At 44.0% G+C, this 25,404-nt stretch overlaps 1 protein-coding gene and 1 long non-coding RNA gene across 3 annotated transcripts in view; both read left to right on the top strand.

Annotated features, from left to right (window-relative positions):
• nmbr (neuromedin B receptor) overlaps window positions 1-24,412 on the top strand; it is a 44,076-nt gene extending 19,664 nt beyond the window's left edge. For both annotated transcript variants that reach the window (XM_037086928.1, XM_037086929.1), the window contains exons 4-5: window positions 13,492-13,730; window positions 15,572-24,412. In XM_037086928.1, the coding sequence (XP_036942823.1) occupies window positions 13,492-13,730; window positions 15,572-15,734 (402 nt within the window). In that variant the 3' untranslated portion in view covers window positions 15,735-24,412. The remainder of the gene's footprint in view (window positions 1-13,491; window positions 13,731-15,571) is intronic.
• Window positions 3,718-6,654, top strand: LOC119012817. Its single transcript, XR_005072605.1, has 3 exons — window positions 3,718-3,850; window positions 5,417-5,503; window positions 5,637-6,654. It is a non-coding gene; the product is annotated as an uncharacterized LOC119012817 (long non-coding RNA).
• Window positions 24,413-25,404: the final 992 nt, after the last annotated feature.

Genomic DNA, 25,404 nt, shown 5'->3' with positions numbered 1-25,404 from the left:
GTTAGCCTCAGATTACAGCCTGTGAACGTCACGTTCGTCTGTGCCACATACTGACGGAAACGAACCATGATGTATGTGGAGGTCCGGAGGTGCTAATGGCTCCAATTTGCATATTAATAACACTGAAAACACACCTGGCCAGAGGAGGTGTGGCCTGGTTTATATGACCTCACACAAACCACAGCTGTCAGTACTGATCACACTGGGTCATTATATATTTAAACCCCTATAATAAAATCATATATATATCTATGTATATGTGTGTGTGTGTGTGTGTGTGTGTGTGTGTGTGTGTGTATCCCTACCCTTTACATGTGAATTCAATTCAATGTTGTTATACATTTTCATATATAATATAATATAATTGTTGGAAATGTACTTTAAAAAAATAAATTAAATAAATCAGTTAATACAGAAACTAAAGATGAAAAATAAATTCAGCCACATTACTGTGATATCGATGAATACAAAGAAGGTTTTATGATGTTTTTAATTAGATGACTAAAAACTTGGTATTTTAATTTCATCTTAGTCAGAGAAAATTAATATTTTAGTCCAATTCTAGTCACTAAAACTGTGCTGACACCAGTGAACTGGGTCTTTTTCAGTCACTCTCTTAAACATTTCAGTGAAGATCTGTTGAAAATGTTCATCGCATCAGGATCTGATAAATAAATAAAATAAACAAATAAAGTGAATAATAATAATAATAATAATAATAATAATAATAATAATTACAATAACAATAATAATAATAACAAGAGTTCAGCACAAAGTCTCTGGTGTCAGTTTAAGAAACACATCCAGAGACGTGAACATTAAGTCATTTCTGTCCACAGAATTAAAAAACAAGCAGATGATGAGACGTGATGAACAAAACGTTTCATAAAGGAGCTGTAACGAGTGTTTGCTGCTGAGGAGGTCGAGACGATCAGAGCTGCATCTGGAAAAGCATTTAGGTGTTGGAGGATGAACTCAGGACACGTTTTACATGATCTTCATCAGCAGTCAGCATGCAAAAATTATTTTTCAATTGTGTTTATTTAAATCTTTTAGAGTTGTGGCTGGCGGGAATGGGCTTATTTGCATGTTTAATTCAGATGATTTTAACGAATCAGAAGTCGTGTCACAGTCTTGGCAGGCGGCTCTTAAAGAAATGTGGAGACGGTGACGTCAGCTAAGAACAAACAGAGTCACGACTCTCTAGCGAACAGTTTGGAAAAGTTTTCTTTAAACAAGACAAAATAAAGACGTCTGAATCAGGAATTGTCAGAAAGTTAAGTTAATCACAGTAACTGTCGCTCGAGTCGCTCTCGTCTCTTCACCTCAGCTCGACTCTGATGTCATGTGACGGCTGACTGACGGCTGCAGGACAGCAGCTGATGGTGTTTCTCAGGTGTCTGACAGAAAAACACATTAAAAAAACACTTACTATCATTTTCTGTGAGAATCAATCAGACGGGAGGCGTTCCAGGCATCGACCTGGCAGGAGGCCCCGACTGAAGTTAGTTATTGGCTTGTAACATTTAAATCAAATGACTTTATTCAGCCCAACAAAAGGCAGGACGGAGCGGTGAGGAGCTGAGCGAGGAGGCGGGAGGTGGAAATGATTTTAGATACGAGTCAAACACTTTAAATAATTACTGCTGCTGAATCCATCTACCTTCACCTCCGGCAGCCGGCTCCTTCCTGAAGCATTTTACTAAAACGTTTTTCAGTTAACCACAAAGAAATCCTTCATTCAGCCCGACGCCTCGCTGACAGTCTGAGACTCAACAGCATCACAAAATCACACATTTTCTGTGAAAGTTGAAGGATCTGGATAGTTTGAAGTGGACGACAAACACACAGACACGGAGCAGCCCGGTCAGCCTGGTGCTGGTCTGAGAGGTTGACCGGGTCCAGACTGCGGTTCCTGTCAGCAGAACGGCTCGAGTCATTTCATGTGACAGCTGACTGACAGCTGCAGGATTCGACGAAATGATGCACAAGCACCCGGAGCGACAGAACCTGTTGAGATCCTGAGTGTTTGGCTGCGAGTGCTGCAGGCAGCAGGACGGTCGGAGACGGAGCTGGACCGTCTGCTGCTGAGGACGAGGCAGCGAGCAACATCTGGACCTGCAGGACGGCTCACTGAGATTAGTTATCAGGTGGAGCCGTCGGGCAACAACACACAACGTTAGACTGAAACACAACGTGTGCAGTCTGGAATCTGCCAGCTTCACCTGAGTTTAATTCAACAAGCTTCTTCTGACTTGTTTGTGGAAACTGTGACGCCTCAGCGGAGCTGCAGAGCTGAATCACTGAATCACTGATGTGTGACATTAAACTGTGGACTGTTTCACAGCTCAACTCGTTCAAGGGCAGAAAATTCTTCTTTTTTAAATGTAAACTCAGAAAACTAATATTCAGATGATGAACCCACCATGAAAAAACATCATCTCACTAGCTGGCTTTATTCAAGCCAGCTAGCTCGATCCCCCTTGACGTACCTGCTGTTGGATCCTTCGAAGAGCAGTCCAGTTGAAATTGACGAACGGCGGAAATACGCAACGCGACGCGACGCGAAACGAAATGAACGCAAACGGATTTTATTTGATTGTTTGAGTTTTGTTTTGTTTGTTTGACCCTCTCACACACACACACACTCGCACTTTGTCTCCTACCTGGTGTCGTCTTCTCCTGGACTCGATCCCTCATCGACAGATCACCGGTCGGCGTCCTTAACCACTGGACCATCTTCAGCGCTGATGAACGTGAAGAACCAGAGAGATGAAGAAGATTAGACTGAAGGAAGAATCTGCACAAAGTCCACAGTTTCCTCTCTGGACTGATGCATCAGAAACTGTGGACGAATAACTTTCTGCTCTGAACTTTCTCTGAGTCTGAGCCATTAGTCTTGTTGCTGAGCTGTCATCAGTCTCAAACAAGATCCCTGAGTCCTGTCGTCCAGGATAGTGGAGTGGTGACGATTCTGTGTTCTGGTCCAGGCGGCCAGGGTTCAGTTCCAGCTTTTGCTTATTTAAAAAAACACACACCATAACTGCTCTTTGTTTATTGTTCAGGAAGAGGTGAATTTGAATCCACTTCTGCATAACAAACTTGTTTCTGAAGCAGCAGAACTTTATGAGCTCCGTCTGAGATCAGCAGGTTTCAGGTCTGTCTGAGCTGAGCTGACGTCCTGAAGCTGGAGAACAAGCGTGCCTGCTGTTTTTAGTTGAAGGCGTCTAAGATAAAACAGCTGGAACTCGTGTTCAGGCTTGAATAAAACCATCCAGCTCCATCAGTCATAATCTGCTATCGTTGGTGAGATGAGATGTTTTTGGTTTTTTATTGTGGGTACATCATCTGAATATTAGTTTTCTAAGTTTGTATTTGAAAAGATGAGATTCTCAGATGGTCCTGATACGACCAGTTGAAGAGTTGGCTAGCATTAGCATGCTAACAGGGACTGATCACCAGGGCCCCAGCGGGGCGGGGCCCTCCAAAGGCCTGAAATAAAAGTGTTGTTTTTATTTTATTTTTTTAAAGTTTCTAAGTAATTAGTGTCACAACTATCTGAAAATGATCCGAATACATCAGATGAGAGACTTTACTCAGTATGAAAATAAACAGTGGAGGCTGTCTGAGGCCCTTCTCACCCCTTTACAACACAGAATGGTTCAGTCCACCCTGCAGCTGCAGGAGCAGAAGAAGTCTCCTAACAGCTCAATGAGCAGAGAGGCTGCTCGGCAACATGTCTGCACCCGAGAAAGCAAAACCAGGAAGACTTAACCGAAAGGAAAAGGCAGAAAGGGACAGAAAGTGAGGAGAGGAAGACAACTCCTCACACATTTCTGTCAGAGGAAAGGTGAGCACAGTTCACAGCTAGCACAGTTTAACAACAGTTCAAGCTAATAATGATGTCAGCAGCTGTACAGACTGTCAGCAGGTTCCTCATCCTCATCTCATCCTCATTAACTGCTGACTGAAAGTTATTATTACAAGTCATCATTTCACACTGAGGTCTCGGACCTCAGTTAAACTGTGGAGCGATATTTAGCTCCTTTCCCAGTAAGCTAGCATGACATGTTTGGTATCAGTGGATTCATTCCAATTTCAAGATTTCTGTGATGATTTCTATGATTTTTATGGCTCTTAAAATCTTAAAAACTGAGCCTGTGACGGCCTTCAGGAGACAGTAATGTTAATGCCAGATGATCCACCATCATTTTCAGAGGGTTAACGAAAGCCAAGAACTGAGGTGGAGAATAACTCCAACTTAAAGATCATTGTGATCAATAAGGCAGAGTTTAATTAAAATAAACCTGTCGGTCGAACAGATGCCTCTGGTGCAGCAGCAGCTGTCTGTCTGTATATAAAATAACCTATAATCCATATTTATTTTTAGAATGTTTTTCATGTATCAAAAACAGTTCTGAAATAAAAAGAGCATGTGTCTGTGTATAATATAATTCAGCTATCAGTACAACAGAGTGTTTGGTCAGCAGTTTGGGACTCTCACCTTCCTGTGCAGGACGAACAGAGGAGAACATTCCTGCTGCAGACTGTGTGACTCAACACAACTCTCAGTAGATTAAATCACAACAACCATAAAGCCTCTTTTTTTTGTTCTTTTCATAAATATGGGAATGATAGTCAAAAATATCTTTGAAATGCAGTTTTATATAAAATGGCATTTTTTTGCCAGCCTCTACAAGGACCAATGAGATTTCTTTTCATGGGGCCCAGAATCCCTGATGGCGCCCCTGCTAACATCGAACAGACACCTACAGACAAGCTATTCAAGCTGAAGTACAGTAACAGGCGTTCTTGTATAGTTCAGTATATTTCATTCTGTTTGTCATCTCAGCTCCGTTCATGAACCTACAGTGAGGTCCTGTGAACGGGGGAGTGCCGGGACCAGGAGGTGATTGGGTCACAGTGTCCAGATACTTGTGAACAGAGAATATGTTGCTTTCAGCGCGGCAGGACGTTTCCACAAACAAGTCAGAAGAAGCTTGTTGAATAAAACTCAAATGAAGCTGATAGATTCCAGACTGCACACTTTGTGTTTCAATCTAACGTTGTGTTTTCTTGTCCGACATCTCGACCTGATAACTCGCCGCCTCCTCCTCAGCTGTTGTCTTGTCGGCGTGCAGCAGAGCTCTGAGAGTCGGTGACACGCAGACAAAGAAGCTGAGGATTCAAATTCATGAATTCATGACCCACGTGGTCTCATGGCTCCTGTTACCAGCTGTAGACCAGCGTTTAGTTACTCTGCCGTCCTCCGAGGGTGGAGTGACTGTGATTGAATGATTGTCAACAGCATTTTGAACCGTGAAGACGTGCTAAGTGCTGCTACCTGCAGTCAGCTGTACTGTATAAACTTGTTGTGCGCTGTATGCAGAGGCTAATGTAATGTGTCCTTCTACAGGCTGCAGCTCGGTGTAACAAATAAGTGCACAAATGTGGAGGGGAGTTTAGCAGCCAGGATCGGTTTCAGGTGCTTTGTGGCTCTCAGGTTTGTCGACTGTCTCCGGAGAAAACTTAAAAAAGTTCACAGAAATAACTTCTCACTTCACGAAACACTTTGCTGGATCAGACTCCTACTTCTGAGAATTCAAGTCCCCTCACAATCTAAAATGTTTTCACAGTGACTGATGATACTGCAGATCAGAGTGGAGTCTTTACTGGCTGCAGACACTCAGAGACAGACGCTCCTCCGGGACGTAACAGACCGGCTCAACAGGCTTCGTCACTTCCTCGCTTCACCTGCCAGCTTACATCATCATCAAGCCTGCACCACATGTGAGTTTCTTCCTTCGAGGACAGAGCCTGGTGGCCCTGTTTCATTAATGACAGTAACATGGAGGAAGGTTTGTCTGAGAGGGAGAGAGGCTCAGAGAAAACATGGAGCTGGACTTCATGAAGTCAGTGGGCGAGATCTTTGAGCGTAATAAACCCAGGCTGATGTCATCAAGGTGAGGAGGTCCACGAGGTGAGCTGCGGTGCGTTCACAGACACACAGAACTGTTCTGTTCTGTTCTGTTTGAAGCTGCACTGGATGAGATGTCTGCGTCCCTCCATCAGTTCAACATCCAACATGTCCTGTTGATTTTAAATTGATTTATATCCAGCGCCTCCTGCTTCAACCCACGTCAACAATGACTCAGACGTTCAGTTTATCGAGAGACGTGCTGCCATCAAACACACCTGACACGAGACGATTCGCCTCAGCTTGGTTTGTAGACGAATCCACAAAAATCCTCGAAGAAACACTAAACAAAGAAACTCTCTGACGGTCTGAAAGAGAGAACGCCTTCTCCTCCACTACACATGGGCCGGGCTGAATCACCTGACCAGGAACACCTGAGAGAGAAGGAGGGAACACACAGGAGGAGGCGGGCAGACCGGCTGGAGTCTCATCAGATTCTGTTCCGATCCAGAGCGTTTACTTAGGAGGAACTTTAAGAAAGTGGGTTGATCTTCACTCCTGTTTATTGACCTGACTGCAGCAGCGATCCGGAGCTGATCTGAGCTCTGTGAATACTCGCACAGTAACACAATGTGGAAATACTCTTTACTGGTGATCTAAACTGACGAGAGCAAAGAGAAAACATGCTGAGAGAGAAACACATGAAATATAATCCTGCCCAGTAAGATCAAAACACAAGACGCAGAATCATTCAGGAGTTCAATAAAAAGTTGCAGCTGCAGGAACATGTGCTTCATTCTGCAGAGACAACTTTAGTGTCTTTTTTCTTGATAGAAAATAAAGTTACGAGTCAGTGAAAACTGAAATTACAGTTTCACTAACGCTGAACTTCTTTGTTCATATTAAAGTGAAAAAAAAAAACACGTAATAAATACAGCTGAGATTAAATTGTGCGTCCTCAGAGAGTCTCTGCTGTCCTTTACAACACCAGCACAGTTAATGACATCACCGCGCTGCAGGTTAATACTTCAACACGTCGTTAATAACTCAGATGTGTCATCGTCAGTCTGCTGAGGGAGATTCAGTGACAACTTTAAGGTCTTGACATTCACACATTGTAAAATACAAACTGTTAATCGACTAACCTTTCCCCCTTAAAGCCGTGCTGAGAGGGTTTCTCATGAGTTGAATTAACAGTTCAGCTTCTGTGTAAATCAGACTGCAACTCGTCTTCCTGCTCTGTCATCTCGTTTGTAGCTTGCGGCCACATTTCCATGAATGTTTGAAGCAGCTCAGCTGAGAGAGTTTTTGTGTTTTACAGCAGAATGAGAATTGCAGTTTGTGTCTGATCAGCATGTTGAGAGATGATCGGAGGCTGTCGGTCTGAGTGACGCGCTGGTTTCTCATTAGTGAATATTAGCAGAGTGCAAAGCTGTTGCTCACATCCACACCAGCTGTGAGCAGTGTTTATTATCAGGGACGCACAGTTAACATGTTTGGATTATTGATGATATTTGATGTCATTTTGGCAGATTATGAATGAATGAATGCAGAGAACATGTCGTCTCTCTCTCTCTCTCTCTCTCTCTCTCTATATATATATATATATATATATATATATATATATATATATATATATATATATATATATATATATATATATGTACATGTATGCTTATCATTCTGTATTTGTGCTGTATTGTCTCACTTGCATTCATCAGCAGCACCGACACGACAGAAACAGCAACAATAGTAGAAATAACGACACACACAACCACCAAACATTAAGAAACACAAAACTCGTCGCAGCAGCTGAACTTTTCTGTTTCTCTGCTTCTGATGTAAAAACAATGACGAGAGTTCATGTTTATTCATGACGGCGCCACAAAGGAAGAGCAGACAAACCCCTCGAGCAACACACGGTGTAGAGCAGACTGACTGTGTGTGTATGTGTGTGTGTGTGTGTGTGTGTGTGAGTTGTTGACACCTGACAGTCCTGCTTTCTTCAAGCTGCACTGATAATTATTCTTATATTAATGCGGCTACGATGAACTTTGATTGAGTTGATTTTGGCGCCCCCTGTGGACAAATGCGTACGACCACCACCACCTCGTGCCTAGACATCTTGATCTGCTAGTGTGTGTGAGTGAAAGAGAAACAACGCAGCTAACAGATTAATAATCGTTATAGCTATAACTAATCAACATTACTGAACTGAGGTTTGCTGTCACTTGTTTTGCCTTCAGACTGTCAGGATGTCCCACTGAGATCAAAAGCTCTTTTACAGGAGCGTCCTGGTAAAGGCAGCAGCCGGTGGTGAACACACACCTCATTCACACATTTAATGAAACCACATTCAATAAACTCACAGACTTTGAGACAAGGGAACAGGAAGTGCTAACATGCTAACTGATTTAAAGGCTTTAGGACGACAGACGACACCACTGTGTGAAGCTGCGGGCAGAAACAGCAGCTTCGCTCCTCAAACTGTGAGACTCCTCAGTTCAGTTTAACTTTCAGAATCTGACTCGACGGGCAATAAGAATCTCTGTAACTATACAGGAATGAACAATCTTGGCACTGATGGTCATCAGTATTAAACTGAGGCTATTTTATATCCAGTTAAAGTTCCTTATAGAACGTTTAAAGCGTTCATTTGTGAAGCTGTTGAAACGTGGCCTCCATCTGTGCTCTGACCGTCACCCTGCAGCACAGTGTGTCAGACTCTTTACCTTTCAGCGCCTTTATAACGCATGACTGTCTGCAGCAGTCGCGCACAGAATGGTGACTGAATTCAAATCAAAGTATTAAAGCAAGAATTTGCATAACTCATTCTGTCGCTGTGATTCACAACAAGCCAGGAGACGAACAAACCAATCGATTTTCCTTTAAAGCTCGACATTGCTGGAAAAACTCAGCCCAGATGCATCACCTCAAACTTGATTTGTGTGCTCGATGGGAAGAAAGCTGATCGGGAGAAACCAAAGCGAGATTAGATTTTCATTGTGACTGATGAAGATCGAGCTCAGCGCGTCTTTTGGATTTCTAACTCTGCTCTGTCTATACAAACACAGTCTGCCGTTGAACCTCGATGCCATCGTGTGCTGCATGTTGCCGCAGATATACTGAAGTAAAAAAAAGATTTCTAACATGTCACAGCTGAGGAATGTATTTGTCAGTCACAATAGATTTTTTCTTGATCTGCAGAAGGAAATCAGCCTTTTCTCATCTACAGATCAACGTCTGCAGCTGGCAGAACTGATGTCCCTTTATCACAACTGTTGTTTGGTGATAAAGTGAAAACCAACTGTTTAATCACATCTTGTTGAAGCAGATAAAACAGAACATTTCTGCATTGAAGTGTCTAAGAACAACTCAACCTTTTCTCTGCATGTTGTTGAGTTGTGTTCAACAGTGTTCACACCAGAGAAATATAACAGTTTCCTCAAGGTGCGTTTCATTTCATCGCTTTAACTTCAGGAGAGACGAGAGCGAGACTAAAATGTAACATTAGCCACTGATAGAGTTCATCAGCAGCGAAGCCACCATGGGATTATTTGTTTGTTCGCCCCAAACAGCCAGACAACTTCACTGCATGTTAGCTATGAGCTAATGTTAGCATGTAACGGCGCACACCGACAGTTAAAGTAACGTTACATTCATGAAGTAAAGTTCATTTCCCCTCCAGCTCCAGTCAGCAGTCAACAGTTCAGAACAGAAACACCTGACGATGGAGGTCAGCTCCGGATCACTGCTGCAGTCAGGCTGATCAACAGGACTGAACAGAAATCACCTTTTTAATCCCACAGGTAACAAAGTCCTCTCTGAGCTCTGCTCCTGTCAGCCAGCGTCTCTGGATCAGAACCTGATGAGACTCCAGCTGTTTATTCCTCCAGAAGGTCTGGATCCGCACGAACCACCAACAATTAATATTTCATGCCAATTTTCAAAAAGGAGAAAATCTTTTCGGCAATAATCAGAAGAATTATTCCTCTGAAGTTCTAAATGAAATGCTTCATGATGTTGTCTTCGTGTTAACTGCTCTAAACCTGGTCATGAATTACACCTGCTGAGCTGCTGTAGGCTCCACATGTGAGTCAGACACTGAACAAAAGCTGTCGGTTCGTATCTGTCGCCTCAGATATCTGCTCATTAATACAGGCCAACGTCCTCTTACACTTAATTACTGACTCCAAAAGAAGCGAGTTGAATTCCTGATAGTCTCTTGTTGTTGTGGCAGCGAGAGGACATGGAATAATTTATCTTATTCTGATGTGAGAGACGGAAAGTAACCGTCTGACACGTGAACGTACACTTCGCCCTCCACACACACCTTTGTTCACCTGTACCACTGAATACATCAGAGATGTTTGCATCCGTCTGAAGTTGTGAATGAACTGGGAGGAAAGCAGCTCCGTCATATAAACGGCATTCTGATAATAATCACCACAGCTGAAGACGCTAGATTGAAAATGTCCAGCTGCATCTGTTTACATAAGCGCCATGAATGACGGAGGATGTGAGGGTGTTAACGAGTCGCCTCCTTTCATAGGAGGAGACATCACCTCAAACGAGGGGGCGGGGGTAAAATTCAGACGTGGGATCCAGCTGCTAGAAGTTTACAGGAACGGATCCAGAACAGATGCAGAATCATGATTGAGTGCGTGATGGGAGATACTTCATCTTCACCTGACAGGATAACAAATGCACAAAGTGAAAAATGTTGCCTCTGGATTTCAGCATTTTCTGGAGTGTCATACAAATGTGACGACTTGCCGGCTCGCTGCACCTCCGTCACCTCGGGTGTCGATTCGTCTCAGATGTGCCTCTAATGGGAGTCGGCGGCCCGAAGCTCCCAGGTGGCTTTGCAAGCTTCCTGCACAGTGACAAAAGCAGCAGTTAGCAGCTCTGCTGGAGACCTCTTAAGATTTATCATCAGTAAGCTGAGGAGAAACTCTATTCCAGACATCTGAATACTCTCAGCTATAGATGCTGCAGGTGTAGCGCGTACACACACACGGAGCTGCAAATATGCAAGGAAACACCTCTGAAAAAGCACACACACATTCACACACACAGCTCACATAATCCAGCCTTGCAGATGAGTTGTGGCCTGAAGCTGCAGGTGCCTAAGAGGATCTTGGGAAAAACTCCAAACTCTGCCAAAGTGCTGGCAGCAAATCAGAGTGAACACAAATCATCAGCAGGCTGCGTGGAGAGTGGAGACAATCTCTGCTCCGTCATCAGCACCGCTTGCTGCTGGTTTACTTTTTTATTTACTGTTTCTCGCCCCTAACGGGCGTTCCAGTCAAGGTGAGCCGCCGCCGGGCGCCTGTTCAACTTCCTGATCATGAGCTGGAACCTGCGTCTGTTCTTCACTTGGCAGAATCAAATTCATTAAACAAGCGTTCACTGTGAAAAAATTAACTCAGACAAAATGTAATCAAATGATTCGCCAAACTCTGCTAATATTCTTACTGTGTGCAAATTAGCTGTGCATGGCGTCGCAGCAGGTGAGCGATGTCAGAGGGTCCAACTCCCACAGGAACCAACAGACGGGCCACACGTACCCACCGGCACACCGTCAACGCAACACGTCCTCAGATCCAAACACCTGGATGGACTGACGGTCTCTGACAAGAGTTCTACCGGTTTCAGCTTCCAACACCAGTTCACACAGTTCAGTTGAAACTCTGAACAAGTGGGCCGACAAAAGTTTGTTACGCTGCTCCGGTTGATTGCTGCTGACAGACCCGGTCTGTCCTTCCAGTTCACTGCCAATGACGCCACGTTTCACCAGAATATTAAGCAGATGCAGCTGAGATGCATCTGAGGGAGTCTGTCAACAACATGGACACATCTTCTCCTCTCTGCATGTCTGTCCGTGCTGAAAGCCTCAAGTGCACATTAGCTTTAATGGATTTGGAAACATGTAGAAAGTAAAGCGTAATGACCTCCGTCACCTCTGAAGTCTCTCCATCACTGTGACATCAGCAGCGAGTCCATCTGAAGGTCAGCAGGTCTGATGTGTTTGACGTCTGCGGTACAGCGAGAAGCACTCTGAAGAACACTGTTGACATTTGTGTGTGTGCAGACATGGCTGACCTGTGCAGAGTGCATGAGTGACACCACCGACCTTTTCCATATGTCTCCGGAAATCTGTGAGCATCCGTCTGACAAGGTCAAACTCCTTGTTGTCTGCTGGACACGTAACGCTTTTGGTGTTTAAAAAATGACTCTTGATCCATTCTCCTCCTCCTCCTCCTCGCTCTGTTTCCATCTGTTTCATCACCGGAGATAAAGGAAGAAGCTTTTAGCATGCGGGTCCTGTGGGAGTTGGACCTTTGGCCTCGTCAAGCATGATGACATTTTCCCACCCAAGTGTGTGATTATTAGTGTAAAATAACTGCTGTTAACCGTGTGGACCGGCTGCCGTCCATCGTGCATGATGGACTTGGAAGCCGAAGTGGAAGAAAAACAAAAAACCTGAAGACATTTGTAGCTTGACTTATGAGCATTTAATGTCTTTATAGCTGCTGGCAAACTGGAGAGAAGAAGCAAACAGAACCAAATCTGGATCTCTTACACCCAACCCTGATCCCTTCACACACAAACCAGTGTCAAGACACAAACAGCAGCAGACTGCCGCCTTGTCTTTCTAAAAAAGAGGCATAATATTCCTTCTTTTCCAAAAAGCCGCTACTGGGGTAGGTAAACATGTGATGTGACGTGAAGCAGGTCAAATTTGTCTTCAGAATAAGAGCTTTACATTGCACCCCATTGGAGTTTAGAGCTGGGTTCTTAGTTGGGGGGGCACAACAGTGCATGTCAGCGACACCTCCGCCCATCTCATGCAATTGCCGGCACATCGATGGCTCGGATTTATAGCAACGGAGGCAGAAATAAGTGTACCCTCCAAATCATGAAACTGGCAGACCAAAACAGACCCCCAATTTACCGCCTTCTGTCTAAATCTACAGACCTAGCCACAAAAAGGACGGCCAAAATGCTTGCTGCCCAGTATGTCGATGTATACCACATGTCGTATGTAATAAGTGCCTATACTGGGACGCGAGGGTGGAGCAGGGCAGCATATTCAGTTATGGGGTGAACTGTTCCATATTTTGCACCATCACTTTGGGTTCATCACACACTCCAGATGTAAAAGCTCTGCTACGCTGTGAGACAGTCATCATTTTGTGGGCTGACGCTCATCTGGATGAAAAATAATGTGATCATTTATATGTAAATGTCCTGCAGCTTCAAATATTCATTGATTTATGCATATGAATTAATTTAACATCAGTAACCAGATGGCTGTTCTTAATACAACCTTCAGGTTAGAGCTGAGCGGTGATGTATTATATTATATATTGTCCACATGTATCAACACAAAGCTCTCAGTAGGTGTAGTGGCCACTTCAGCTGCTCCCAGTGCGTCTCCCTGAGTATTACATGGAAATGACACTGTTGAGTGTCAGTTTGTTGGAATGAATCTCTCCCTCGTCATCTCTCATCTGTCCATCCAGCTGATTTCTTTTTCTCATCCTGTCTTTTTATCTCTGCTCCTCCAGATGGAGACGAGGAAGCGTCTGGCCAAGATCGTGCTGGTGTTCGTGGGCCTGTTCGCCCTGTGCTGGTTCCCCAACCACGTCCTCTACATGTACCGCTCCTTCCACTACCACCAGATGGATCTGTCGCTGGCTCACCTCGTCATCACCCTGCTGGCCAGAGTCCTCAGCTTCTCCTCGTCCTGCGTCAACCCCTTCGCCCTCTACCTGCTCAGCGAGAGCTTCCGCCGACACTTCAACAGGTCAGAGTCTCTGCATCCCGCCGTGCTTTAGTCCTACTTAACCTTACCCACTGATAATACTGGATAAAGGTGAACTGGCCTTAACATATGAATGATTGAAAACATGCAGCAAGTGAATGCTTGCACAATTCTTTATCTACTGATTGTGCCTACACAAGGGAAAGAAGTAGATACGATGCGGCCTGGAGGATAAGATCAGGACAGCTGACAGGCTGCTGCTCAGTATTGGCAGGGTGTTGCTGATGTTTTGCATTCAGTGCACAGACGGCGATAAACTGCAATTGTAGACTAATCTAAACTCTCCAGAAGGCTGAACATTTGTTGAACTGTGAGCACTCAGAAAAAGATTCAGTGGGACGCTGAATACTTCATTTGCTGCTGTAAATGGGCTCCATAACGCCGCTGCAGACCGAAGTAATCACGGCCTCGTCCTTTTCTAAATCTTTTTTTGAGCGCTCCCACTTCCACGGAGCATCCTGAAACTTATCATTATTCTTCCTCGGCAGGGCGGAAACTCAAAACTTCACACTAACTCTGGCACAATCCCTCCAAACTCTGCAACTGTCACAGCAAGACATGGTAACCCGGGGACGGGCTTTGTGCTTCATTTGGGTCAGATTTACAGGCAAATCCCGGTGCTGAGCAGAGAACAGGCAGGGAAATAAAATGCACCCCTGGGAAGTAATTATAATGTGACTGGAACATGAAGCGCTGCAGTAAATCACCTGTCTGTGGATTTATTTCTCATTACTGAAAGTAAAGTTTCATGTGAGCTTAGTTGTTTGTTCATTAACAATCTTTATTTGCGTGTTTCTTGGGATTGTGACTATTGGAAAAATAAAATCAGTCCCCACACACAGACACATTTCCCTCACTTTTGAGGACGATACATAGACTCAACAAGGACCTCGCCCTCACACAAACTCTAAACCTGCAACCTAAAACGTAAGATGTTTGTTAACTGCAGCCTTTTCTATGGGGACAGAACATTCTCATATTTATCAAATCATCTGCAGATCATGTCCTTAACTGCTCATCAACGTGAGAAAAATCTCCACTGAAATCTCTCAGAGCTCAAGATGACGACTTTAATTTGCTGCTTTGTCACAACGACGATCCAAAACCAAAAGATATGAATCGCTTTACTTGTTTACTCTGTGGTCGGAGACAGATTTATTCAGTTTACAAGATGCATTTAAAAAAACAAATCAACTTATCAGCTAGTCGGTGCACATTCATGACCTTGTTAGATTTTTAGATATATATTTTTGGGCCTCTCTCATGACTTTATTAGATAGAACAGCTGAAGGAGTGGATGTTACCTGAAGCAGAGGACAACAGACTGGACTCCAACCTTTGGGCCACAGCAGCTGGGACACAGCCTCCATACATGCTATTATTTAATGCTGATTACTGATCCTGAATGTGTCCGACAACCAGCATGGAGACAGAACATTATGTTGATTCATTTGGGAAAAGTATAACAATAATTAAGGCCGGTCGTTCGTGGGAATGAATAACTTCCAGCGTCACAAAAACAAAATCACCAAGGACTTTTGACTTATGACCAACTCAGCATTCAGAGTGCTGTAATGTTAAATCAACCTTGTAACAGTTAACATATTTCCTGTCATCAGTCGCGGAGGTTACACGCTGGTCTAACTTTCAGTAACATGACAAGCGCTGTATCTTGCAACAATCCGCCCGTTATTTTCATCTTGGTCTTGGTATCTTTTCATCAACTACAACTGGGGTCGACTCAGCAGCAGAATAAGGTGTTGAATTAGGCCTTGCAGATACTTTGTGCACTCACTTAACTCCTTCTTCTTCTTCTTCTTCAGTCAGCTTCGATGTGGTCGAGGTCCCCGCCCCGAGCGCCAGGCCAGCTACATGCACAGCACCTCCCACATACGTCTCACCTCTATCAAGAAGACCACGCCCACTGCGGCCATCATCGCTCCCGCAGCCAACGGCAACTCCAGCAGACAGGAAGTTGCTCTGTGACGAGGGGTTGTGTGTTCACAATGTTCAGCTCCTCCTCATCCTGCAAACTCCTGCAGCCGTGAGACCGGGGGGTTGTTCTGGTGCCGTGTGTTGACGGAGTGCATGGTAGAGGAAACTGTACAGACCTCGTACTGGTTGAATGATTGTACCAAATCAAATTTGATCATCCTCAACAACAAAAAGTACCTCTTGGAAATACAAGGTCAGACATCAAAAGGGAAGAACAAACCCAACTCTTCACTTTTCTACAGCCAGAATTCATGAAATATGTTTGTAGAAGTCAAACCTGCAAATCAAGTCCAACGCCCAACACTGAGAGGACGGTCGGTCGTGTTGACAGCATGGTGATAGCATGTCTGCTGTGAAAGCTTGTTTCTCTGTGCTAAGTTGCTAGAATGCTCATCATCGATTGATCTGAAAAGCTGTTTTGTCAACACTGTTTTGATCCACACTGAATTTTGTCTGCTGCCTCTCTATAAGGAGGACCAGACACAGAATGAAACACGAGTGAATCGACCGCTCATCCGAGGACATTTCAACAAAACACATGGAACTGCTGGAGGATGGAAAGTTAGACTCTCCAGTTATGGGATGGTCTCTCTCTCTCTCACTCTCTCTCTTTGCTACAACTACTTTGGAGATGAATGGATGCATTTGTAGCCGTTAAAAACTACCCGAAGCCTTGTAAACCAAAATATCTTCTTGTGTGGAGGAAAATCTCTTTGGTAAATGTTTGGTCTGTTGCTCTGTGTCCACCAGGTACGATTCTTTGATAGCCGATGGCTCGAGCAGATTGTTGTGGAAGTTGTTCTCGTTCATGATGAAAACAACGGGAGCTCTTTTTGCTCTTTTGCATGAGATTGCCCATCGAGTCTCTGTGTGGTGAGTGCACTCGCAGGGTGATGGGGCAACCGCTACAAGCCTTCTGGTCCATGGAACATGATGCAAGAGTTGTGTCAAAATTCTCAGCAGGAAGTCAAACACATTCTCAGTGGGTAATGGACTCCAGCAGGGTTGTGCCTTGTCACTGGCTCTGTTTTTCAGGGACAGATTTCAGTCCGGTGGGCTCAGGAGATATCTCTGCTTTTAGCAAAAAATTTGGCTCCGATGGCTCCATCGAACTGTGACACTCCAACACCAGAACAACTGCAGCTGAGGGTGAATCAGCATGGAGAAGATTCATTGCCTGTAACGGGCCATTCACACCAAGAATGATGACTGTAACAGTGACTGTAAACTGTTGCTGCCCTTAGCCTGTTAGCTTGATTCATCACAGTCTCAGCATTAATGTGCTGGATTTTCCCCAATTTATAATTACTACCAGTTTATATTCTAAAGTCCACAACACAAAGTGCATTTACAGTGTGTGCAACTTCCTTTGGCTAGTTAAAAAGGACACAATCTGGGTGCTAATTAAGAAGCAAAGGTGCTGAAGGGTTGTATTTCGACTGGCATTTGTACACAGAGCACAGCAGCAGAACCTACTTGAGTATTTAAACCTCTCAACCAGCTGGCAGGAACAGTTAGGACTTCATTTTAATAAGTCTTCTGTATTGTTGTGCACGTGAAAACATCACACAGGTAGTTTAGAGTGAAGCAGCTGTCCTGATAAATCCTGAGCTCCATCAGAGCTGCCAAAAAATATTTACAAGCTAAATCTTTGATTCGGTTTCCTCTGTCCTGTTTGGATACAAGTTTATCAAAAGTACTGCTTTTAATTTTGCTGCTCAAATGTGCTTTTTGCTGCCATGTCATTACTGTGTGCATGGAAACATATTAAATTACTGAATGCAGGCTTGCTGATCAATTATGCATAATCTAACTTTCTGAGTAATGCATCCTTTTAAAAAGAAGTAAAAATATAGCATCATTGACTCAGCAGGTCTACAGCGATGAAATAAGGCCCTATGAAGGAATCTCATCAATAAAATGTTGCATGATCAAACAGACAGGGAGGCATTGTGATAAAATATCATTATATTTAAATACCGACTGAAACACTGGATGTTATACTCAACTGTGACGAGTAACTGTCAGTTTTGGACCAACAGTCCTGCTACTGTTGGCGTGTTTGATGCCTCTCTCGGCTGCACAGCACAGAATGGCCACCACACCTCAAACACTGAGTGCTCCGAGTGCAAAAAACTCCTCCAAGCTCTGAAAAAACATGCAACAGTTTGTTTCAAACACAAGTCAGTTAAGAGTGTGACCTGTGAAGGGAGTTTCCTGGTGGATGCACAGACTGACAGGCCCTGTATGATCAGTGTCGCTGCTTTGTGTCGCTGCTTTGGCATGAACTAATGGCTGTTTGTGTACACACGTATATTCGAAACCACCACAGAAGAAGATGTTGGTGTGACGTACTTCTGGTTCCGTTTGATGTTTTTTTTCTTCTTTTAAATGTTCGATGTGTTCACAGGCATGTCCACATTTCTGTGTTTGAAAGTGATGCTCGAGACTCATTAACACACATGATAAATGTTCCTGTGTGAGCACACACAGAGTCCCACCAAGCTGTGAGGTGACACACAAAAGGTCGAGACAGGACAGTTTAATTACTGGCTGTCACGTCCGGCTCTTCAAACAGACAATCTGATGTAAGTGAAGCTGAAATTACAGTAGGTAGGTGGGTGTCAGAGCGTCTCGACAAACCTGTTGGCTGGTCGCTGTGATCGCAGGAAACAGTGGTGGAGCTGTGGGCGGCGAGGCAGCTGTCGCTTCCTCAAAACTTCTGACGAGTTATTAACTGGAGGGAACAATGAAGTTTTATTTTTCATCCAATTTCGCAGACGTGACCGAGACAGGCTCATTAAAATTGAGGACAGGGTTCAGTGATTCACTCTGACACACTGACATGATTTACCGCAGGGACTGAACCCGTCAGAAACCTCCTGATCACCCTGATAGTTACAACAGGTCCTCTGGGAGCTGCTGGGGGGACTCGGTCCTTAAATCCACCAGGAGCTGCACAGTGTTCAAGAAGGAGTCTCGTCTTAGCAAAGCAAATAAGATAATCCTTCATTTATGGATTAAACATATATAAATGCTCTAATAGCTGCTAAGATACCAGAGGCACGGATAAAGGATTACTTCATGTTTTTTGTCAGCTTGCCACCATCGCTCACTGACCACGACAACATCAGACGGAAAAAAATACAGATGCTAATTCAGAATGAATTTAACAGCTCGTCACAAGCAGTAAACATGACGCGACATCAGCTGTAACACATCCTCGTTCCAAAATGCCAGAACAGGTCGATTGCCAGCGAAGATACACAGATCATTGTTGGACAAAATGGAGGTAGCAGCGTCGTAGCTTCATGCCGCTGCACACTGGCAGTGTTGTTAGGTCTAGATATCACAACTACGTTATGTACCAGACGCAACTGAACTACATTAGTAAGTTAAAACAACTGCTCTGCTTCTGGCTTCTGAATGAAGGCCTCCTTATTTTACCCAATCTAATTTATCATTAAAGGTTTTTTGCTCCTCGTCCAACTTCGCTGGACCTTAAATTATTTAAGTTGAGTTTATTCTGAGCTGCTTCTGTTCCTTCAGGATCTCCTGATCCACCGGAGCAGGTAGTGTGTCGGTCCAGTCCGGTTCTGATAACCTGGTGCTTTACAGAATCACTGTGCAGACACACCAGTGAGCAGAGACGATGTGACACTTGACAGGATGCATTTATTGCTCTTTCCTCCTTTCAAAAGGCCGAGCTGTGACAGAGAACAGCCGCCGGCTGTGAGTTCAGCTGCAGCTGCTCTGCTGGAGGAATCTGTTTCTGCTCTCTACAGCTCCTCCAACATCAGACGAGAACGCAGGACTGCTTCTATCAGATACGACAGACGTGTCACCTAAACACCACAGGTTGCTTTAACGAGGTGCTGAGCCAAACTCCCAGAACATAGACAGCGCCTGCATGTAGTCAGTGTTACAGCCAGAATCTACCAACCACATCACAGCTGCGACTGTAGTCACGCTCACAGCTCCAGCCTGTCTCCGTCAGGTAACCAGCTGAGTGACGACCACTCACACTGTGGCCACAAGCAGCCGCGGCCTGACTCATGAAACAGAATAGCACGTGATAATACAGCTCAGCCTCGCTAATTGGATCAGAGGGAATGCAAATTGTATTGCAAAGGAAAAGCCAAGATTCCCACTGTGACCTTTCAGACGGCTCAGGAAGTCAGATACCAGCTGTTCCAATCACGGACCAACACCGCTGCGCTTACCAAGCACCGACGTCAGATTTAAAATAAGACCTTATCTCCCTCGGATCGCTCAACATCTGATCGACAGATTTAAAGTGTTATTAGCAACATGACTACTGCTGCCTGACTGCTGTCCAAGAATCCCAGTTTGATCTAGAAACCCTGATCTCAGAGTGAAACAGCCGGTTGTTTTAATAAGTCGCCAGGTTTTAGTAGGAAGGACGGTGGTTTTGAAGCCGACATATCAGCAGAGGAACAGACTTCTGAGTGAATCCCTGTCTGTTCCTCCTCGGTGTCTTTTACCCTCCCTCGTCACCGTCTTTGCCTCCGCCATCAGCGGCTTCTTTTAGGTTCCCACAGTTATTCCAGTTGTCCCAGTGCTACCTGGGGAAACAGACCCGGGGAGACAATGTCTCCTCCAGGTTTGGATGTGCACAGGCAGACATGTTTCCTTTGTGCTGTAATTCAACTTTCACTTATCCAGGAAAGATCCGAGCCTGTAGCAGACTGATCGCACAGTGAAAGTGAAACCAAACCAGGATGTGTCATTTCTCAGTATTGACGAGTTTAAGTTGCAAGTTTAAATGACATTTTGTGGCACGTTAGACAACAGAGAAACTGAATATTGGCACCATGTTGTCGATATAAAACACTCCTGTTTTCACTTGTTCTTCTTGAATCACGTGTGATTGTTTTTGCTGGATTTCTCAGTTCTTGTGGGTTTACTTGGACCACACTTGGTGGTGTGTAATAGCAGTAATCATGTAGTGTTTGGTTTTGTGTTCAAATCACGGCAGTTGCCATTTTGTTAGTGGGAGAGGCAGCCACTGATTGTGACGCTGTGTTGATTGAATGTTGTCTGTGGAGTTAGACTCGTTACAGCTGAACGCCCGCTCACATCTCTGAAACATTTCCTGAGGGGGGAAGTGTTCAGTCTGAAGGGGGGAGGTGCTCCAACCCCAGAGGTCACAACAGTGTCATGATCACAGATAATCTGAGATCTTAATAACATTAAAGACGACTCTGATCTGTGAGGGTGTCCAGTAAACCATCATGCACAATAATTACCTGGCACAGAATGTCCTCTGTATCGGTTCTCGCAGGTGTGGCCCATTTACCTGTTAAGTTTTTAAACATCTCGCAGGTTTTCCTCGCCATCAACAACATCCGTCCCGTTCCTCCACAAACCGACATCCTGCAGATGCAGAACTGTGCATGCTTTTAAAATTTGATCGGATCATCTGAGCATAAAATTAGCTCAGTACTTATTGTGCTGGAAACGATAATTCGCTCTCTGATAATCACTCCCTCCCGTGCATCCAATCACACCAATCTAACCAACTGTGGCCGTGACAAAATAATGAGGAAACACAGGGCGGGTGGTGGAAACCTGAAACCTTCCTTCTCTCTTACAGTCTCTGTTTCTGTTTCTGTACAACACAGTGAACCACCGAGCAGCTCCGGCGCTGACAAATGAAGCGAATGCAGAACAGCCAAAAAATGCAGTTTATCAAACCAGAACCAGAAGTGAGTCGATCCCCAGAAGACGTCATGTTAAACTACTCGACTTTACAGCAGAAGCCAATGTGTTTACAGCCTCGTACAAAACAGCCTCAGGTCTCTACAGGTCACCTGTCTCTTCATGCTGTATGGAGGGTTAACTGATATTTAGGGGTTAAATATAAGGATAATTAGGGGGCGTGGCCACTTTGAGTGACAGGTCTGCTGGGCTGAACTTGATCATTCGCTGTATTTGTGGTGTCGATGCCGTTCACTGTATTTTGACTTTTGATGTCGGACACATCGTACCTCACTGTGTGTTAATAGGACTGACAGACGGGAGGGGAGGGACAGACGCCGGTGATTTGAAATCAATGAGCGACCCTGTTAAATAAACCGTCATACTCATGGGAGTTATGCAAGGTGAAATTTGCTAATCTTTATGGGAACAGTTAGCTTGTTAGCCTTTGATAGATTGGTAGCTTCCTTTCTTCCCTGTCTGATTAGCTGGGAGTTCATTTCACAGCTGCTGCACACCAAGCTGAGAAAAGTATTTTCTTTTCATCGCGCTCCACAAACAGTTATACGTTTCTGCTCGTTCACTTCACACTCTGAACAGTTGTTTAGACAAAATGTGAGCAGATGATTAATAACAGCTTCTCCCTCATGATTCCCCTTCTTCACTGTTTTTGCTGTTTCTGTTTAGTCTGTCTGCCTCGTTTACTTGTCTCAGCGACTCGATCCGTCTCCTCCATCTCTTCTTTATCAGCTCCTCCGTCTGTCTCCCCCATGTGTGTCCCTCCCTCCCCTCAGACTCTCTAATAATGTGTTTTAATGCAGACAGCTGTTCCTGCTGGCAACAGTTCTTTTCCCACTGCTGCATTCAGAGGAAGCATTTCAGGTCAGCACACTGGCAGGAACAAACAGACCAGGACACAAATTATATTACTGTTTTACATCATCTTCTGTCTGTATTTGTTGTCATGATTTGCAAATACGTGTATAGTGAGTTGAGTGAGAAAAATCTGGGAAAGAGGCCAGTTTATAAGATGAATATGTACGTCAAGTTCAACAATAATACGAGGAGAAATCCCCCCCAATAATCAGTGGATTACTGCAGCAACAATTTACTTTGTATTTTAAATGATGTCAGTTTGAAAAAATACAGTTTATTCTGACTCATTCTGGCACACAACGTCCTGCTGCCATAAATACTCAACAGAGTTCAAAATGTGTTTAATCTGCTGATGGAAATAGTCCCAACTTCCTCCTGTGTGTTCGATAAAAAACATGAAGAGCAGCTGTTTCACGAAACTATTTCTATATTTGAGGTGTTTTTCAAAACTGAGTGGAGCTGCAGACGTGAAGTCAGAGTGTTCAGAGACGGACCACACACTGTCGGTTTGGTTCTGCACCAGAGATCTGTTGATACCAGTATAAATAAATACAGAAAGAAGACGTCTTTTAACAAATTATGTTGTTGAGCTGTGTTCTTAGATTATCCAACAATGTTTCCAACAAAGTTCAGACCAGAGAAATCCACAAGTTTCCTGGAGGTCACGGTGCGTTTAGTGTCTCTGTAACTTCAGGAGGGAGTGAAAGAGAGGAGAGAAGCTGGAGACCCACACTCAACTGAACATGAGTACAGCTTCAGATTGTGTGTTTAAAGGTGTGTTCACCTGAAACACCAGGTGTGTGTTTGACTTCAGGTGAAGCTCTGAGTGAAGTCAGCACTCAGCAGAGACTCTGGTTCTGGTTCTGGTTCTGGTTCTCTGTCTCCTCTCTGTAACGTTACGTTCATGAAGTAAAGTCCATTTCCCCTCCAGCTCCTGGAGGTCCGCTCCGGATCACAAGAGAAAAGAGAAAAGTTTAAAAGTCGTCTCTGAGCTCTGCTCCTGTCAGTAAACAGCTGCGGATCAGAACCTGATGAGACTCCAGACGTTCTGGATCAGCACCAGACTGGAGGCTCTCGGCAGCAGAAATGACGTGTTATGTCTCTAAAATGTGATTAAAGCGTGACACTGTAATAAGATTTGCTGAACTGAACCTGGTGTTAATATCATCCGATGGTAGTTTCCACAGTTTAAACTGAGCGAGGACGAATCGGGGGACGTGGCATCATTTGGGACTCTTAAACGGTCTCATCACTGATGAGCTTAATGAGGCCCGTCACACCTCCGGAGGCTCAGCAGTCTAATAAATGAGGAGCCCTTTCTGGCGTGAAACAGGAGCCAATATCCTCTGGACAAATACGATTAAGAAAATGTCTGTCAGCCCTGTTAACTACTCATCCAAACAGTGTTGGACAGCTGTGGATGGAGGTAAACTGTTAGAACAGGGGAGGACCGGCAGGTTCTGGGCCCGGGGCCAACGGGACCAACATTCAATTATCACATTAAAAACTTTAATTAGCAGCGACCAAAGGTTAAGAAGTTCTGTTCCTCACAGGAAAAACCGCTCAGGTTTTATTTTATTCTTCTTTGGTGCAGGAAGCAAATTAAATTCCTGCACATGTAAGAACGTTCTCTGGAGGCAGAACTGGAACCAGAACAAAAACAACTTGGAAAAGTTCCTGCTGCTGCATTAATGAAGCTTATTCTCACAGTTTTAATATGAAAACAAACAAATGACAAAAATGAATGAGTCTGAAACACATCAGATGAAACTGAAGTACAACGACACGGCAAAATATTAGAACGTGATGATGAATGAACATCAACACGAGAATGTCGCCTGATTAATTAATGAAAGTGTATCGTGTTGAATTCTAGCTTGTGTTTTAATTAATGTGGCTTCTGGTTTTATAACGCTGCTTGACTTCTGTTTACTCTTGTTTATGTTTGACTTCAGTGTATTATTTATGTATTTCTAATGTTAGGACATGCGGACACTTGTTGCTCGTCTGAACTTGTTGCCACCACATGAATGCATATTGTAACGTGCCCTGAATAAAGTCAAATCACATCACAATCATTTCCAGCTTCTTTAAAAATGTTTATATGACAGATGTAGGAGCGGTTCAACCCCCAGGATGAACGTTAGCAGAGCACGTTTCTGCAAAACCTCAGGTGAGTTCAAACTGAGTGTTTTTTAATGTTGCAACTTTATGTTTGTTCAGGTTGAGTTTTGTATTTCTGTCTCGTCACAGTGCCAGATCATAAGCAGAATAACATGAAGATTATGTGCAAATGTCGACCTTGGACGTATCTGTGGTCTACAGATGGAAAACTTCAAGTGGCTCTAATCAATATTTTGATTCAGCCAAAATCCATTTTCCCCTCAAAACAACGCACATTTACGTTGAATTTATGCATCGACCTCCGGCAGCTGTAATAATTACAAGAGGAGCAAAGGAGGAAGTCAGGTTGAGGAGAAGAACCTGCAGTCAACAATCACTTTATTGTAGCTGAAATAACATCTTAGCTGTGTCATGAACGTTCCTGTATTCACCCAAAACAATGCTGCTTCCCTCATATCTAACCCAACTGTGACGTTTCAGCATTAGTCAATAATCCGTCACCATCAGAAATCTGATTAAATATAATATAAATATAATATATGGAGTAAAGCTGCTGCCAGGCAACACATAGAGGAAGTTCCTGTTTCTGATTATCACATCTTTGATCTTAGAATGATGCTCTTTACTTATTGATACAAACAAATGCAATATAACAAAATGTTGTTCCAGAACAAGTGAAAGACCGAATCCATCTGTAATTCATCGTGTAGTCGTATTTCTTAAAGACCAAATGTTTGATTCTTTGCAGCAGGTCCATGCTCACAAATCACCTCCACTAATCTCTCACTGCTGTTTACAGCGCAGGAGACAACATGTTGCAGCGTTACATTAACACAGCACTAATCAACACTATTGATCTGCTGTGTAATGGAGGAGGGAGTGGAGACCTGGCACAATTTGATAATGTGTTTTTCGTTCTCTGTTGTCTCTGATCGATGCA

This window comes from Acanthopagrus latus, chromosome 22 (genome assembly GCF_904848185.1).
Source record: "Acanthopagrus latus isolate v.2019 chromosome 22, fAcaLat1.1, whole genome shotgun sequence".
Lineage (NCBI taxonomy): Eukaryota > Metazoa > Chordata > Actinopteri > Spariformes > Sparidae > Acanthopagrus > Acanthopagrus latus.
The sequence above is the reverse complement of the archived record's forward strand: the minus strand, read 5'-3'. Positions and strand labels throughout refer to the sequence as shown.